Raw genomic sequence first — 15610 nt, forward strand, 5'->3', positions numbered from 1 at the left:
GGCAGGGCCCAGTGAGGCAGAATATGGTTTAATGGAGCTAGTTTCCTGGCAGCTTTGTAAAATGGGCGTTACCCTCGGTAGAACCGGGGCCCTGGCTGGATCAGGAGGCGCCCGTACGGCTTCTTCTGTTCCACATGCAGTATCTGCTGCGCTGCGAGCACTGGTCAGGAGGGAGAAGAGGGCAGGCAGGAGTCCCCACATGGCCCTGTGCGGGGGGCTCACCACCCCGTGTGCACACACGGCCAGCACTCACCCAGGAGCAGGTAGAAGACCTGCGCAGCCACCCTGCGGGAGCTGAGCGGGGACACCAGGCTGCTGAAGTCAGGCTCCCGCTTGGCCCTCAGCTCCAGTGCCACTGCCCTGTAGGGATGGAGAAGGGTGAGCAAGGCCCCAGCCTGGCCCTCCCCACGGAGGCGCCCCCACCCCAGCACCTGTGCACAGCCTCCAGGGACAGCAGCTCAGGCTCTGGTGGCAGCTCGGAGGGCATCTCCAAGGGCACCTCTGGGAGCTCCGGCACCACCGGCAACGCCGGGGGCTCTGGCTGTTCCATCTCAGCCCAGGCCCTAGGGAGACATGGGAGTTGAGTGGAGCTGGAAGGCGGCGCTGTGGCTGGGATCAGGGCACGCCCATCCTAGCCGGTGGCTACACTGCAGGCTGGGCCTACACAGCCTGGCTTCTCACCAGCGTTCCTCTGGGGGGATGAGGCTGATCCGCGACTTCTCCTCCTCGGCGGGCTCCAGGGAGAGCTCTGTGGGGGCGGCAGGGGGCCCAGGGGAGTGTGACTGGCACTGAGCAGTCTGCCTTGGGGCACCCAGCCAGACCAGCTGTCTGTGCTGTGTGCTGCCTTGGGAAAAGCTGTGTTCTCTCTTATCAGCGCTTTCCCACAGGCTCGGGAAGCCCCCTCCGGGCGGGAGGACTGGAGAGTGCCCTGCGTTAGTTCACCCCAGTCCCTCACAGCTGGGCCACGGGCGGGCCCAGACCCCTCCCCCGAGCTTACCTGAAGACACCATGAGGGGACCGCTGGGCTCCTGGGCTTCCCTCAGGACCTGGAGACGGGAGGAGGAGAACTCAGACCCCGGCCTCACGAGCGTCCGGGGCCAGTGAGCCTGCAGCGTGCGCTGGGCGGGGGCGGAGGGGTGGGGTGTGGGTACCTCGATCTCACTGACAGCCTCAGCCCTTCTCTCCTCTTCCTCCACCTCCTCGGGCGGCCTTCGCCTGAGCGCTCTTGCGGGGGTCTGGGCACAGCGGGTCCACAAAGCCAGTAGTTCCAGGGGAAGCCGGCCGGCTGATGGGGAAGGGGCAGTGGCGACAGAGCCCTGTCACCAAGAGGGAGGACTCGGTCCTGAAGAGCCCTGCGCCCAACCCCCGCCCTCCTTACGGTACGTCGGGGTCCGGAGCAGCTCCGTGGGGCTTGTGATGGTCCTCTCCGGAGGCTGCACCATGGGCTGCGTGGTGGCAGGAGACAGGAGCCTCAGGAGCAAGCCACGCCTCGGCGCCCCTTCACCTACCTGTCCAGACTACAGCCTGCCTGCCCTGCTCGTGCTAAAGGACTACCGGGTGCCTGTGAATGTGCCAGGTGGGGCCGCGGACGCAGCACGGCAAGTTGTGGAGGTGCAAACCCACATCAGGTTCCCAGGCCCCGCCCCCAGCCCACACCTGTGCCCTCCCAGGGCCGCACTCACACACTCCCAGCAGTGGGCCCTGGTCTGCAGCTGTTCTTTGAATTTTTCCCTGGAGATCTGAGTCTCCTTGTCCCAGAACAGTAACTGGCGGCGGCGGCGGCGGCGAGCAGGGGGACTCCTGGGAGATGGGGGCCCTGGGGGCCTCTTCTGCAGAGCGGGGAAGGAAGGGGCCACCAGGCGTCATTCCCTTCCTGTCACCCTGGTGGCTGCTACAGCTCCACGCTCCGCCCACCCCCTTAAGGTGCCTGGGGGAAGGGCTAGGGCACGGCCGCCCACACGTGCGGCTGACACCTTGCATGAAGGGACCAGCTGGGACGTGCAGGCCACATGATGGGGTGTGGAAAAGCAGCATCCTGGACTGCTCTTCAGCCAGGCCCCAGGGGAGCCAGCAGTGTCACTGGGCTTGGGGAAGCAGCTCTGGGAGAGGAGGGACGCTGAGGAGGAGGAACACTCACCTTCGGGCTGGGTGGGGGCGGCAGACGTAGCTCTGGCGATGGGGTCACCTCTGTAACAACACCGGGGTCATGGTTCTGTCCTGCCCGCCCCCGCACTGTCGTCCTCCCTTTGGCAAGTGGACGTGTGGCCTTGTCTGCAGCAGCTGTGGTGTCACTCACCCATGGGTGGGGCCCCGGGCTCCCAGGCTGCCAGCTTCACCTCCTCGGGGACCAGGACCGGGACTGGAACTGGCTCTGCTATCCCTTCCACCCTGGGAGACAACGGGCAAGAGAAGTCAGGCTGCCCGGCTGCCCTAACCAGCACGGGGCCCGCCACCTGGTGCAGGATCCCTGCCCTTACTGGACGGGAGCTGGAGGCGAGAGAGGGGGCACTGTGATGTCGCGCTCTGGGGCCCGGGGCTCCTCCACGGCCTCTGCAGAGAGAGGATCAGCACTCAGGGGCGGAGGCCACGGGAGCGCTGCCCCGTCCCAGGCTGCCCGAGCCAGGGCTCCCACCTTCCGGTGGTGGGCGGGCCCTCAGCCTGGCCAGCCGTCGCTCCTCCAATAAGATAGCTTCGTCTTCCTCTGCAATGAGGAGGTCCAAGTCTCGGCGGCTGACCTCCGGGAGGTCCCGTTCGCCCTGCAGGGAGAGGACGGGCAAGGGGTGTGGCATGCCATGGGGCGGGGCCCCAGGAGACAGGGATGAGGCCAGGGAGATGGAGAAGGTCATGCTGGGGGCCACCTCACCTCAATATGCAGCATGCGGATGGGCTCTGCTTCCTGGAGGGTGATGACCTCAGGGGGCAGCACTGTGAACAAGATCCTGTCTGGTGGGACTGGGGAGTCACACCCACCCCACCATATCTGTTCCCACACTCACGGGACTCGAGTCAAGTCCACCTGGTTCTGGGCAGGCCCAGGCCAGTTACCAGCGGCCCAGCCCTGGGTGCTCACCACTGTTAGGCTCGCTTTCCTCACCGGTAAAGTGGGGTTAAGGATCCTGACCTCACAGGACTCTGGTGAGGCACAGAGGAGGTGACACACACACACACGGGCCTGGCTCTTAAATCCAGTCATTCCTTCAGTGGTCGGCCCTTCCTGTGCCTCTCACCAGAAGTTCTCTCTGCTGACCTGGCTTCCTGGGCTCTGCAGGGACTTCAGGAGGGGCCTCCTCAGGCATTCTTTCTGGAATTGCAGCCTCTAAGAGGTGTCGAATCTTCGGAGGAGGATGGGGAGCAAAAGAGGACAGTTCAGCTTCAGCCCCCCGCTTTCCCACTTGTGCAACAACAGGCAGTGGACAGTGATCTGGTGCCCTTTATGCCCAATTTTGTTTGTTTTTAAAGATTTACTTATTGGAAAGGCAGAGATACAGAGAGAAGTAGAGAGTGTGATCTTCCATCTGCTGGTTCATTCCACAAACGCCACAACAGCTGGGGCTGGGCAGGCCAAAGCCAGGAGCTTCATCTGGGTCTCCCACATGGGTGCAGGGGCCCAAGAAATTGGGCCAACCTCCACTGCTTTCCCAGGTCCATTAGCAGGGAGCTGGGTCAGAAGAGGAGCAGCCGGGATGCGAACCAGCACCCATGTGGGATGCCAGCACTGCAGGCGGAGACTTAACCCCCTATGCCACAGCGCTGGCCCCTACGCCTAATTCTTGTTGCATCGCCAGCAGCATGCAGTGAGCCCACTGGCTGTCTGGTCTGCTTTCCTCCTTGCCCTCACCACCCCACCTCCAGTTCTCTAGCCTTTGTCAGTGTGTCTTGTGCAAGAAGCACTATGCCCTATGTGAACTGCTGTGAGGGACCGAGGCAGGGAAACCAGTTTGTATATGACCCCAACAAGAGTCCATGCAAAGGATCAGACAGGCCCCTGGGAAAGTACTGAGCTGTACTGAGTTCCTGAATAGCACTGGGTTCTGTTGGGAGGGGGATGAAGACTTCATGAAAGCAGATGGCACTGTGGCATAGCAGGTAAAGCCATGTCTCGGCTGCTCCACTTCCACTCTAGCTCCCTGCTAATGTGCCTGGAAAGCAGTGGAGGATGGCCCAAGTGCTTGGGCCTGTGCTGTCACATGAGAGATCCAGAAGAAACTCCGGGCTCCTGGCTTTGGTCCGGCCCAGCTCCAGCCATTATAGCTATTTGGGGAGTGAATCAGTTGATGAAAGATCTCTTCCTCTCTATGTATAACTCCTAACATTCAAATAAACAAATATTAAAAAAAAAAAAAAGACTTCATGGAAAAGGTAGCCTTTAAGCCAGGTCTGTAAGGATTTACAGAGCTTGAGCAATAGAGAATGGCCAGTGACCATCATGGACTAAGAAATGTGGCATCTCTGGGATGTAGGGACCAGACTGGCATTTGGGAGCCAGGGGCCGTGCTGAGACAAGCTGGGATGGCTAGGCCTGGACCTCAGCATGGAGAACCCCAGCTGCTAGTGTGCAGCTTGCAGTTGGAAGCTACTTCGAGCAGGGAGCCAGGGAGAGGGGGCACAGCGTGAACCATAGCAGTGTCGGGAATGGACAGAGGAGGACACGGGCAGGAAGCCCAGGTGGAGATGATGAGGGTCTGGGCAGTGGGGGTAACGTGGAGATGAGTGGAGTTGAGACAGGTTGGCCTTGAGTAGCTAAGTCGAAGGCCCTCTGCCTGGAGGGTCCAGCATGGCGGTGCCCCTGCACCGTGCCCTGTTGGGGAGAGCTGTGGCAGGCTCCCTTTCCCCCACCCCAGGGTCAGACTGGCACAGGGGCAGGACTCCCCATCTGCACGGTCAGCTCACAAGTCTGAGCTGTTCTGGGCCAATGAGCCCTACCTGAGGGATATCAAAAGGGCTGGGCAGTCTGGGGTCCACAGACATGACCCCAAAAAAAGGGTCCGGAGCATCTTCCAGGGTCTCCATCATGGTCAGGTGGTCAGGAAGCAGCAGGCTGGGTCTGGGAGAGAATGTGGGTTAACAAGGCCCAAGGCTGAGCAGGCCGATGCTTCCCCCAGGGCTGGGCGGTTCCAGCCCTGCATCGGTGCTCACAGTTCAGGCTCGGCCATGTCGATGCGGATCTGCAGCTGGGCCCGGTGCAGGCGCTCCAGAATGTGCTGGATGTCCTCTGTGGGCAAGGAGGGCAAGGTGGAACCAGCACAGGGAGGGCCTCTTGGCTCTGCCTGCCACTGGGGTCTCCAGCCTTACCCACGAGGTACTGGCATTGTTGGAAGTAGACCCGGATCACGCCGATCTGGAGCTGCGCTGAGAGATACAGGGAGAAGCGGGGCCGCGGCAGGCCGGGCTGCGGCGGTTGCACTCGGACCAGCACATAATTGAGAATTTCCTGGCTGCGGGGAACAACGCACCGTGACCACCAAAGTGCCCACGACGGCCCCCAGCCGTTCCCCTCCCCCCTTTCCCGGCCTTACCAGGTCTTTACCACGTTCACCTTCAGGTATTCACGCTTCACCAAGCGGCTCCCACGTGTCGCCGCCAGCCTGGAGGGAGCAGCGAGGAGCCGGGGCCGCATCAGACCTGGAGCCCCGGGAGCCCGTCCCCGCCGCCCGGCCGGCCGCGTCCTCACCAGATGGTGGCAAAGCAGCCGGTGTGGCGCTGAAGCACGTTGGGGTAGTAGAACATCGTCCCTCAGGGCTTCCCCGCCGCTGCGGCGATGGGATTCCAATCCTAACTCCTGGCACTGGCCTCCACAGGTGGCGCTGCGGGAGGACCCCAGAGCTACGCTTGGTGTACCAACGTGAAGGGGGCCGACAGGGCCGCCTTTCGGCGCGCCCTTAGTGGGTTCACGCACCGCGTACAGCCATCGACCTTACTGGAGCTCCGAGGGGAGGCCAGGCAGGGCTGGCAACCGGGCTGGTCCCGCAGCAAGCCTTCGTCCTTGACGCCGGGGAGAGACGCCGGGCTCCAAAGCCTTGGTCTCGGCCACCAGGGGTCGCCCTCGCGCAGGAGCGAGCCCCGCCGCGGGGTGGCAGCGCCCGGCCAGCCAATGGCAAGCAGGTGTCGGGTGCGAGCGCTCTTCCCCCACCGGCGCCAAGCAGGCTGCCTGGGTTCGAGGCCACAGGGTTGCCCAAGACAGGCACAGAACCAATCAGAAGAACCCTGCGCCTTGCCAGGGCCATTGTGAGGTGTCCTGACCAATGGGCTCTGTTTTTCGCCTCTAGTAACAAGGACTTTTGGGAGGCGCTTCCGGGCAGACCAATGAGCGGGGAGCAAACCCCGCTCCGACCCGCAGCAAGCCTGGTAACAAAGTGCAACTGGTCGTAGGGGAGGTCGGGTCATGCGGGGGGCAACCGCTCAGGATGGCAAGATGTAAGGCGGGCTCCTGACCTGGGTTTAGACCCTGCCCTGCCCCCCACTTTCCACCAAGTCCAACTCCGCGTGCCACTAGGGCCTGGGCTAGGGAGGTGGCGCAGGGTGGCCTTGGAGCCCCCGGGAGTCTATCTCCCCGGAAACAGCGGGAGACCCCGCCGGACTCACGGCCTAACCTGATCCTTCTGGGGTTGTGAATGTGAATGTTCTGCTGGCTGAACTAGACTTTAGCTTTGTTGGAAGTCCTTCTCCTCCTCCTCCAAATACCGTTCTGTCGCAAACAGTTGGTTTTGCATCAACTCGGGTTCTTTGGTCGCAGCTCCAAATAGCTCTTACTGCTGCACCTCCTGCCTTTGCACAGCCATTTCTTTGGCCTGGAATCCTTTCCCTGTCCTGTGCTTCTGCCCACGCCCTGGGCCTCGCTGCAGCGGAGCTGACCTGTCCTGCTGCAGTTCCCTTCCATTTGAGAGCTCTGAAGACTGGGGTCGTAATGTTTTCAGTGAGTGCCTGGCCTCCAGCGCAGCAATTAGTTGGCAAATGAATGCACAGTTGCCCTATATTTACAACTGCGGAAGGTCAAGGCTGGTCTGGGCCAGGGCCTGCCTTTATGGATGAGGAAACAGGGGTCCATGCAGATTGCTTCTTCCAGACCACACAGCTCCTCAGGGAGAGCCTGGTTTGGAACTCTCTGCTCTTTCAAATTCCAAAATCTTCCCAATCTCTATTCCACTGTGCTTGGCTACATCGCTTTGTCCGTGATACTTACAAATTGCTGGAATATTGTATAAAAGTTGTCAACATTTGTTAAGTGCTCAGTTTGGGGGCACAAAGGTGATGGAGTGGGGACATCTGCCCTTAAGGTGCTTAGAACCCAGTTTAGGAAACAAGGAGGGGTAGTGGTTTGGCACAGCGGTTAAGTTGCTGCCTGGGGAGCCCACAGCTTGTATCTGAGTGCCTGGTCCACGTCCTGGCTACTCCACTTCAGATCCAGCTTTTTGCTAATGTACACCCTGGGGTGCAGCAGACAGTGGCTCAAGTACTTGGGTCCCTGCCACTCCCATGGGAAACCCAGATTGAGTTCTGGGCCCCTGGCTTCCACCCAGCACGCCCTTGACCACTGTGGCCATCTGGGGATTTGACTAGCAGATGGAAGACTTCTGACTGGAGGCAAGCATTGTGGTGCAGTGCATTAAGCCACCACCAGCAGTGCCGGCATTCCCTATCAGATTGCTGGTTCAAGTCCTGGATACTGCACTTCCAATCCAGCTCCCTAATGCACTTGGGAAGCAGCAGATGGTGGCTCAAGTACCTGAGTTCCTGTCACCCTCGTGGGAAGCTCAGAGGGGGTTTCTGGATCCTGGCTTCAGCCTGTTCCAGCCCCAGCTGTTGCAGGCATTTGGGGAGTAAACCAGCCATGGATGATCTCTACCTTTCAAATAAAAAATGAAAATAAATGCAGGTGCCAGTATCGTGGCATAGCAGGTAAAGGTGTCACCTCCAACACTTAGTATGCCTTGTGGATGCCAGTTTGTGTCCTGGCTGCCTTTTTTTTTTTTTTTTTTTTTTTTTTGACAGGCAGAGTGGACAGTGAGAGAGACAGAGAGACAGAGAGAAAGGTCTTCCTTTGCCGTTGGTTCACCTTCCAATGGCTGCTGCAGCCAGTGCGCTTCAGCTGGCTCACTAGGCTAATCCTTCGCCTGTGGCGCCGGCACACCGGGTTCTAGTCCCGGTTGGGGCGCCAGTTCTGTCTCAGTTGCTCCTCTTCCAGTCCAGCTCTCTGCTGTGGCCTGGGAGGGCAGTGGAGGATGGCCCAAGTGCTTGGGCCCTGCACCCGCATGGGAGACCAGGAGGAAGCACCTGGCTCCTGGCTTCGGATCAGCGCAGCATGCCGGGTGGAGCGGCCATTGGAGGGTGAACCAACGGAAAAGGAAGACCTTTCTGTCTCTCACTGTCCACTCTGCCTGTCCAAAAACAAACAAACAAACAAACAAAAAAGTAACAAGAAAGCATGAAGAAGGCACTCAAGAAATGATGATGGTGTGTTTCAAAGTGGTGGTGATAGAAGCGACAGAAGTAGTCAGATTCTGGAGATTTTGAAAGTACAGTGATGGTGGGATTTGCTGAGGGATTGGATGTGGGGTATGAGAAAATTTGGAACTGATGTAGGTAATTTAGATCTTGCACAAAGAAGGTCTGGGAGTGATTTCAGTGCGCTGGGGGGACCATGGGCTTGGGCACCAGATTTCTTCCTTACCGGTGCAGAGGTCTGTTTAGGCTCTTGGCTTCCCAGCGCGTGGCGGACAAGACTGGAGGGGAGAAGGGAGAGGGGTCTGAGGCAGCAGTGAAGCTCCTCAAGAGGGACAGCACGGAGACCCTGGGAGGACCGTGAAGGCGTCTACACTCGGTCACTTGGGTGAGCTGCTGAAAGCTTATGGGTGACATGACAGGAAGTCTGGGGAGCCAACCCGTGTCCGTGCAGGAGGGGAAGCTCCAGGCTGTGGCGAACAGGCAGGTGGAAGCAGTCTGGTGGAACTGAGCCTACAGGAAGTAGGCGCCACGTGGCCTTGGGAAGGGAGCATTTCCAGTGTGGTGGCAAAATGAACGCGGGGATGAGACGGGCAGCCCTCCCATCTCAGTGAGCAGGGTGTTGGCGACGTGAAACTCGGCCGCACTGTGTTCTGGGGCTCCGGTGCGGAGAGAAATCCACTTGGGAGCTCCCGTCTATCAGCTGTGCTGGGGGAAGAAGCACAGAGGCAGGAGTGGCAAGCAGAGGAGGGGCAGCGACTCTTCCCTGCAAGGCCCCCGCGCCTCAACAAAGAACTGTGGAACCCAGATTTTCCCATGTGAAGTTGGTGGCTACAGCGCCTGGGTACAGGCTCAGCACCCCCCTTGACGGTTGCCATCAGTCCTCTCCCTAATCTTGGTTGCCTGGAGGGCACCTCGCCAGGCCCAGAAGCACAGAGCCAAGAAGAGGACAGGGGCCTCAGAGAGGTCAGCAGAGGAGAACTCAGGTGCCCTGCCCCTAAGTCTACATCTCAGTCACGCCCGTCGCCCCTGCCACCTTCTCCTCCCGGCAAACTGAATGCTGATTCCTCTTTCAATAAAATTTTATTTTTAATTCTTAGTGAAGACCTAGGAAGAAAATATAAAGTGCTTGGCTTTAGAGTTGAGGGTTGAGGGAAGAAGGAGAGGCCCCCTGAGTTCACATCATTTGGAATTTCCCAGTCCTTTAGAGATGAAAGAGGGTATATTTCAAAAAATGTGTTTAAAATAAAAATTATCCTTGAGCTCTCCACCAGCCACGATGTGAGGAGTTCAAGGACGTAACTACCACAGCACTGAGAGTGATCAAGAAGGGAGGCACTGACCAACAGTGCAGACAACGAGTCTGTTTCAAGGGAGACAGGAGTGGGAGCGGAGGGGTGGGGCAGAAGGTGGGTTCCCATGCCCTACACCAGGGACAGAATGGCTGCCTGCTCCTCTGGGGTCTCCAGTAAGTGTCGGGCAAAAGCTTGCTCCATCTGCATCAGAAGAGACGGGAAAGAGGCTGTGAGCGAGTGCAGCATGGCAGGTGCGCCCCGCAAGGAGCTCCTTCCCTGAACTCTTTCCCGTCCCCATCACCCAAGCTACTCTGTCCGAGCTCTGAACTCACCTGCACTGTGATAAGACTCTGTGCAGTGTGGCTGGGGCCGGGGCGCTCCTCCCAGAAATTCAGTGTCACCTGGAACTTGGGTGGGGGGCCCAGGCCCTGGAGGTACCTGGCCAAGTCTGAAAGAGAAAGGATCGAGGGTTGGAGGAAAGAAGAGAGAGGAGTGAGAACCACGGGCCGGGAGGGAATAGAGAGGTGGGAGGGGCCACCAGGAGACTAAGCTGCAGGCTCAGGACGAAGGTCGGGCACGAAGCTGTTACTCATCTGTGAGCAAACAGGAAGGTGGGGCCCTGCCTCGAATAAGTGTCTGGAGGCAGCAGACCTTCCGCACGACAAAGGCTCGCCCCAGCCAGAATTGAGTCCTCCACGACAGACGCCCAGCTGCCAGCGCAGATGTGCTCCAGCTTTTTTCGCTTGCTCACTCTCCCAGTGCTGAGGCATCCACACCCTGGGAATACCCACACCCCAATTCCCCTGAACTCTGGCCTGCCCTGAAGGTCAGGTTTAGTCGAGTGGGCCTAGACCTGGAATTCTGAGTGGATGGGAGCTGCAGACAAGCTTCAGGGATGCCTCGAGTGTAGCTGAGACAGGCATAGCTGGGGCCAGGGTGCGGCAGGTGTGTCCGCTCCCCACCATGTGCCAATGCTTCTGCAGGCCAGCGCAGATGTGAGAGGGCTGTGAGGTTCCCAGTGCCCGTGCTGACCTGCCCACACCTCTGCATAAGTAGCTTCAGGGTGACGATAGTGCTCCCAGAGAAGCAATGCTCTTGTACCAGGCTCCACCCCAATGCCATCTTCCACAGCCTTGACGGGGGAAGGAGAGGGGCCAGGCAGCTGCCAGCGCCGAGCACAGGACCACAGAGGAGGTGCCACAACGAGTGCAGGGGTGCCCAGCACAGGCCGCAGTGGGGAAGCTGCTGGCTGGCAGGGAGGAGCAGGACCCGCCAGGTCAGCCCAAGGCCTACTGAGGGGCCCGGGTCAGAGGGTAGGGGCTCAGAGGCCCAGCCGGAGCAGCCTCACCTCTGCAGAAGTAGGCAGTCTTGAAGAGCTCCACACACTCATTGCTGGGCAGCAGATGCAGGCCTGGCCCAGGCGGGACCTGCGGTGCATCCCAGGAGACGAAGACGGGGCAAAGCCGCTGAGCAAAGAGGCCTCGGGAGTTGCTGGCCACCAGGAGGCCTCGGTCTAGCTGGCTCAGCAGGCGCTGGGTGGGCTCCAGGGGGTCAGGCTTGGGAAACACCACCTGTTCCATGTTCCTCTCAGAGCTTAAGGGCTCGGCCACGAGGCGGCAGTCGAGGCTGTGCACCCGTGCTTCACCCACCACACGCCCGTTGTAGATGAAGGTGAGCAGCAGCGAGTAGTCTGGGGACAGAAGAGCCCAGCTGTACCTGGTGCCAGAGGGCTTCACGGCTGGCAGCCCCTCTCCAGGGGCACCTGGCCCGCACAAGGCTTTAGGGAAAGGAAACGAAGCTCCTTGCAAATCCAAGGTTCTCATTTTGCTGCTGAGGACAGAGACCCAGGAAGGGAAACCCAGCCGGAGAAGACAAGGCAGGCCAGGAAGCGGGGGTGGCAGCCTCTCCTCATCATCATTCCCCGGGCTCTCTCACCAACCGGGGGCTTCCTACCACTCAGGAGATAGCTAAGGTCCGTATCCACCCTGAGGTCTTATGGTTCACAACAAGGTCCCTCAAGGCGGGGCCTCTGTTTACCTCAAAGAAATCAGGTCTCCATACGGATATCCAGGCAACAGAGTTCACAGCAGTGTTTCTGAGGAGCAAGCTTTGTGGAGGCTGGCACCTCTGCCTATGGGAGAGTTTGCTGCACGCCCTGACTGGCTAGATAACGCATGCGTGGGGAGGGGAGGAAGGCTCCAGGAGCACAGAGAGCAAGAAAGATTCAGAAATGCTAAGAACCTGGGTCTGGAGGGAGCAGAAGCTCCGAGGCCACCATATCCCCTTGCACAGCAGCCTCAGTTACATTCGCACCTGGAAGGAAGGCGAAGGCACCGGTCAGAGTGGGGCTAGGGAGCCCTTGGGCCAGTAGCTGTGGCAAGTGGGATGACATAAGAAGCCCGGGAGGTGGTACCTTCCTGTGGCTCTGGGCTGCCACCGCCGTTGCTACTGCTGCTGCTGTTCCCGGCGTCTGAGTGGTTTGCTTCCCCAGTGGCCACCATCTCTGCCTGCACACACAGTACCTGTCACTGGCCAATCTCCCCCAGTCCTAGGTACTCTCCTGCCCCCAGGCCCACCCAGCTCCCTCGCCAGTTCTCACGTTATCCAGGGAGTCCTGGAGGGAGGCGGGATTGACCATGCAGTTGCTTGTGATACCCTCATCTTCCTCCCTCTCAAAAGACACAGAACTGTGGTGTCGCCTTGATGCTGATTTCCGGGTCCCTGGCTGGGCTGTGGAATTGTTGAGGGGGAGAGAAAAGTCAGGTGTTCAAGAGGAAAAGAGGGTGAAGGGCTGAGGGAGTGAAGGGCTGGGCAAGACTGGGAAGGGGAACTGGGAGCAGCTCTCCAAGGGCAGGGTCAGGGCAGAACTGATAGCCTCCGGAGGCCTGCCACCTTTCCAGAGCTCACATCTCTGTCCTTTCCCCTGGTCTGCTGGTTCTGGGCGTGGCTGGGCAAGGGGACACTCACCAGATGGAGTTCCTGGTGGCAGCAGCCGATACACCTTGTAGGGCTCAGCAACATCCATTCGGCCTCTCTTGGGAACCTCCTCAAATTCAGAACTCTTGTTGAGGGCACAGCGCAGGCGAGTCTTCCAGGCAGCAGGGCCTCCTGGGTCTCCCTCTTTGTACTTGCCTTTAAACATGGCCCAGGCCTACAGAGACCAAGTGAACAGGAGGCTGCACATTACAGAGCCCGGCTGCACCTCCCACAGGGCTGGCTCACGGGCTTGTGGCCTGAGCACTTGTGCAGGGCCCCTGGCTCAAACCAGCTTGGGCTGCATGTGTACTTTGCTTTTGCCATCTCAAAATCCTTAATAAGCTCTGAATTTTCACTTAATAACTGTTGCGCCTTCACATTGCACCAGGCTCTGCAAACGACACAGCTGGTTCTATTTGCCAACGTGCCCTGGATCTGAAACCCTAACAGACACCAGCACCAGGGGTGAGCGTACCATTGTCTAATCCATCCCTTGCTTGTTTCCCTGCCCTCACCTTGAAGAAGGCGGCATCCTGGTCCTCCCGGAAGTCCTGCTTGCCCGCGTGTTTCCAGGGAATCCGGAACATGGTCTTAGCTGCATCGTCCCAGCACACACCTGGGAACTTCCCGCTCTCCACTTGCTCCACCACCCAGTTCCGGAGCTTCCGGGTGCATCGTGCCCTGCCCGATCCCATCCTAGGGGGACAAGAGAAGGGAGAGACATCAGAATCGATAGCTGGAGGGGGCACACCTGCCAAGACCCTAGTCACTGGGGCCAGCTTCCTGCAATGGCCCCCAGAGGCCCCGTCCAGTTCTCGGCTCTCGATGAATCTCACTCTTCCCCGAGGCAGAGGTGTTTCACTGCCGCCGTGACCAGCAGTTACCAAAACCTATGCTTTTTAACATTCCAACCTGTGATATCTGGAAGGAACCTTCAGAATCGATTTTAAGGGAACTTACAGTTTGAGAATTCCCTGTGTCTTTTTTAAAATTTAAATTTTATTTGAAAGGCAGAGAGACACAGAGAAAAATCTTCTATCCACTGTTTCACTCCCCAAGTGCCCACAATAGCAGGGGCTGAAGCCAGGTCAGAACTCAGTCTCTTTCTCCCACGTGGGTGGCAGGGACCTAACTACTTCAGCCATCACTTGCTGCCTGCCAGGACGTGCATTGGCAAGAAGCTAAAACACCAGGCAGAGCCAGGATGCAGACCCAGGCACTCGACAGAAATGCAGGCGCCCTGAGCAGTGTCAACCACTGTACAAAACACCTGCCTCTGGCCAGCACACTGGCGTAGCGGGTAAAGCTGTAAAGCTGCCACCTACAGTGCCGGCACCAGTCAAGTCCCAGCTGCTCTACTTCCAATCCAGCTCTCTGCTATGGCCCAGGTCCTTGGGCCCCTGTACCCGCATGGGAAGACCTAGAGGAGGCTCCTGGCTACGAGTAGGTACAGTTCTGGCCATTACAGCAAACTGGGGAGTGAACCAGCAGATGGAAGACCTCTTTCTCTCTGCTTCTCCTTCTCTGTGTAACTTTTTTTTTTTTTTTTTTTTTTCAATTTACTTGACAGAGTTAGACAGTGAGAGACAGAGAAGGTCTTCCTTCCGTTGGTTCACCCCCCAAATGGCTGCACGGCCGGAGATACGCTGATCCGAAGCCAGGAGCCAGGTGCTTCCTCTGGGTCTCCCATGCGGGTGCAGGGCCCAAGCACTTGGGCCATCCTCCACTGCCCTCCCGGGCCACAGCAGAGAGCTGGACTGGAAGAGAAGCAATCAGGACTAGAACCCGGTGCCCATATGGGATGCCGGCGCCATAGGTGGAGGATTAACCAAGTGAGCCACAGCGCTGGCCCTGCTGACTTTCAAACAAATAAATCTTTAAAAAAATAAAAAGGAAGATTTATACTTAAAAAACCTGCCTCCCCCTTGGTGTCTCGTTACTGGTAAAGCACCTTTTCCAGTCTCCAGCATCCACAGAGACAGATCTGCTTCAGAGATACTTCGGCAACCTTACTCACCAACCTTTCACCCCCACCTCTCCCTAGTATTTGCTCTAAGGGTAGGTGGGACAGGGACCTGGGGTCAGGGGCGGGGCTGCAGAAGTGGGCAGGGCCAGAAGGCAAGAAAACAAACAGGGCCAGCTGAGGCTGGGAAAAGGGCCTTCCTCCATGAACAATCTCACAGCAGGTTCTCCTATCATTTGCCCACAGGACCTGGGACACTTGCCCCCGGGGTGCACGTGCAAGTGGTGCTCAGTGGCCATTTCTAGTAGTCTCTCGCTCTCAGGCCACACCTCCTACTTCCGGACTTAGAGGCCTTCTATCAGTCTAGAAAGGGGCTCCCAGGCGCCACCACCTCCAATCTGGCTAGCCTTTTCGCCCTAGGTCACAGGCTGACTCCCATGCTTGGCTGATCTTACCTGAACCGCTGTCCAAGCTGTCCCAGGGCTCCACAAGCTGCAGCTCCGTTCGCAGCCAGGCAGGGAGATTTCTCCGCCTCTTTCTACAGTCCCCACCCTAAGTTTCGTTTCTCCTCTCGGGAGGGCCTTTTCCCAGAAATCACGTGGTCTCTGAGTAGCAGGGCAACCTACCGCCACCAGGGGGAGCTAGCAGCTGAGACTCTCACTGCCATGCCACTGTCGGCAGCAAGCAGGTCCCTCCGCCCACAGCTCCTGCCTGGTACTCCTTCCTGCTTCAGATTCTGTCTTTGCATGCCGCTGACCTCTGTGTAACATTGCTGCTTTCCCAGTTTCTCTGGGGGCTGGTCTGGGGCCTCTGGATGACTGTGTACATCTGTGCCTGTCTGTTCCCCTATAGTGCCTGCTTGGTACATATCTGGTCACTTCAATGACCAGCCAAATTCCATGACAGGAGAGGGGGCAGAGAGGTAGGAAGGCCCGGC

General features: G+C 58.8%; 2 protein-coding genes across 6 annotated transcripts; both read right to left on the reverse strand.

Moving 5' to 3' along the window:
- Window positions 1-12: 12 nt before the first annotated feature.
- Window positions 13-7617, reverse strand: REC8 (REC8 meiotic recombination protein). Of its 2 annotated transcripts, XM_051822711.3 has the most exons (20): window positions 5919-6096; window positions 5672-5804; window positions 5517-5585; window positions 5293-5435; window positions 5137-5212; window positions 4924-5044; window positions 3248-3332; window positions 2864-2925; window positions 2633-2756; window positions 2478-2550; window positions 2297-2388; window positions 2138-2187; window positions 1683-1829; window positions 1379-1445; window positions 1152-1285; window positions 998-1046; window positions 682-748; window positions 432-563; window positions 254-360; window positions 13-160 (listed from the first exon to the last, which is right to left on the reverse strand). In XM_051822711.3, exons 2-20 carry the CDS (start codon window positions 5725-5727, stop codon window positions 69-71), a joined length of 1746 nt encoding a protein of 581 aa, XP_051678671.1. In that variant the 5' UTR covers window positions 5728-5804; window positions 5919-6096; the 3' UTR covers window positions 13-68. The 2 variants fall into 2 exon arrangements, with proteins under 2 accessions (XP_051678671.1, XP_008267644.3); XM_008269422.4 differs by having other exon boundaries at window positions 5672-7617.
- A 159-nt stretch (window positions 7618-7776) lies between these two features.
- IRF9 (interferon regulatory factor 9) lies at window positions 7777-15189 on the reverse strand. 4 transcript variants are annotated; one of them, XM_089309841.1, is made up of 10 exons: window positions 15129-15189; window positions 13226-13406; window positions 12702-12885; window positions 12334-12464; window positions 12148-12256; window positions 11976-12047; window positions 11083-11424; window positions 10067-10182; window positions 8669-8720; window positions 7777-7843 (listed from the first exon to the last, which is right to left on the reverse strand). In XM_089309841.1, the coding sequence occupies exons 2-9, from the start codon at window positions 13403-13405 to the stop codon at window positions 8685-8687; spliced, it is 1170 nt and encodes a 389-aa protein (XP_089165967.1). In that variant the 5' UTR covers window position 13406; window positions 15129-15189; the 3' UTR covers window positions 7777-7843; window positions 8669-8684. The 4 variants fall into 4 exon arrangements, with proteins under 4 accessions (XP_089165967.1, XP_069909957.1, XP_002718143.1 ...); XM_070053856.2 differs by lacking the exon at window positions 7777-7843 and having other exon boundaries at window positions 8386-8720; XM_002718097.6 differs by lacking the exons at window positions 7777-7843; window positions 8669-8720 and adding an exon at window positions 9504-9935 and having other exon boundaries at window positions 12148-12241.
- Between the last annotated feature and the right edge of the window lie 421 nt (window positions 15190-15610).

The sequence above is a fragment of the Oryctolagus cuniculus genome, chromosome 12 (genome assembly GCF_051225735.1).
Source record: "Oryctolagus cuniculus isolate XC-2025 breed Fujian yellow rabbit chromosome 12, ASM5122573v1, whole genome shotgun sequence".
Lineage (NCBI taxonomy): Eukaryota > Metazoa > Chordata > Mammalia > Lagomorpha > Leporidae > Oryctolagus > Oryctolagus cuniculus.

What these genes read in the sequence shown, in the direction of transcription:
- REC8 (XM_008269422.4), bottom strand. Translation starts at nt 5,727, where the DNA reads ATGTTCTACTACCCCAACGTGCTTCAGCGCCACACCGGCTGCTTTGCC. An exon ending in GGCCCGCCCACCACCGGAAG is followed by an intron (nt 2,551 to 2,632) that starts GTGGGAGCCCTG and finishes CTCTCTCTGCAG; the next exon opens with AGGCCGTGGAGGAGCCCCGG. An exon ending in ATCCCCCCAGAGGAACGCTG is followed by an intron (nt 564 to 681) that starts GTGAGAAGCCAG and finishes ATGTCTCCCTAG; the next exon opens with GGCCTGGGCTGAGATGGAAC.
- IRF9 (XM_008269420.5), bottom strand. Translation starts at nt 13,405, where the DNA reads ATGGGATCGGGCAGGGCACGATGCACCCGGAAGCTCCGGAACTGGGTG. An exon ending in CAGCCCAGAGCCACAGGAAG is followed by an intron (nt 12,048 to 12,147) that starts GTACCACCTCCC and finishes CCTTCCTTCCAG; the next exon opens with GTGCGAATGTAACTGAGGCT. An exon ending in TCTGCTCCCTCCAGACCCAG is followed by an intron (nt 11,425 to 11,975) that starts GTTCTTAGCATT and finishes TTCTGTCCCCAG; the next exon opens with ACTACTCGCTGCTGCTCACC.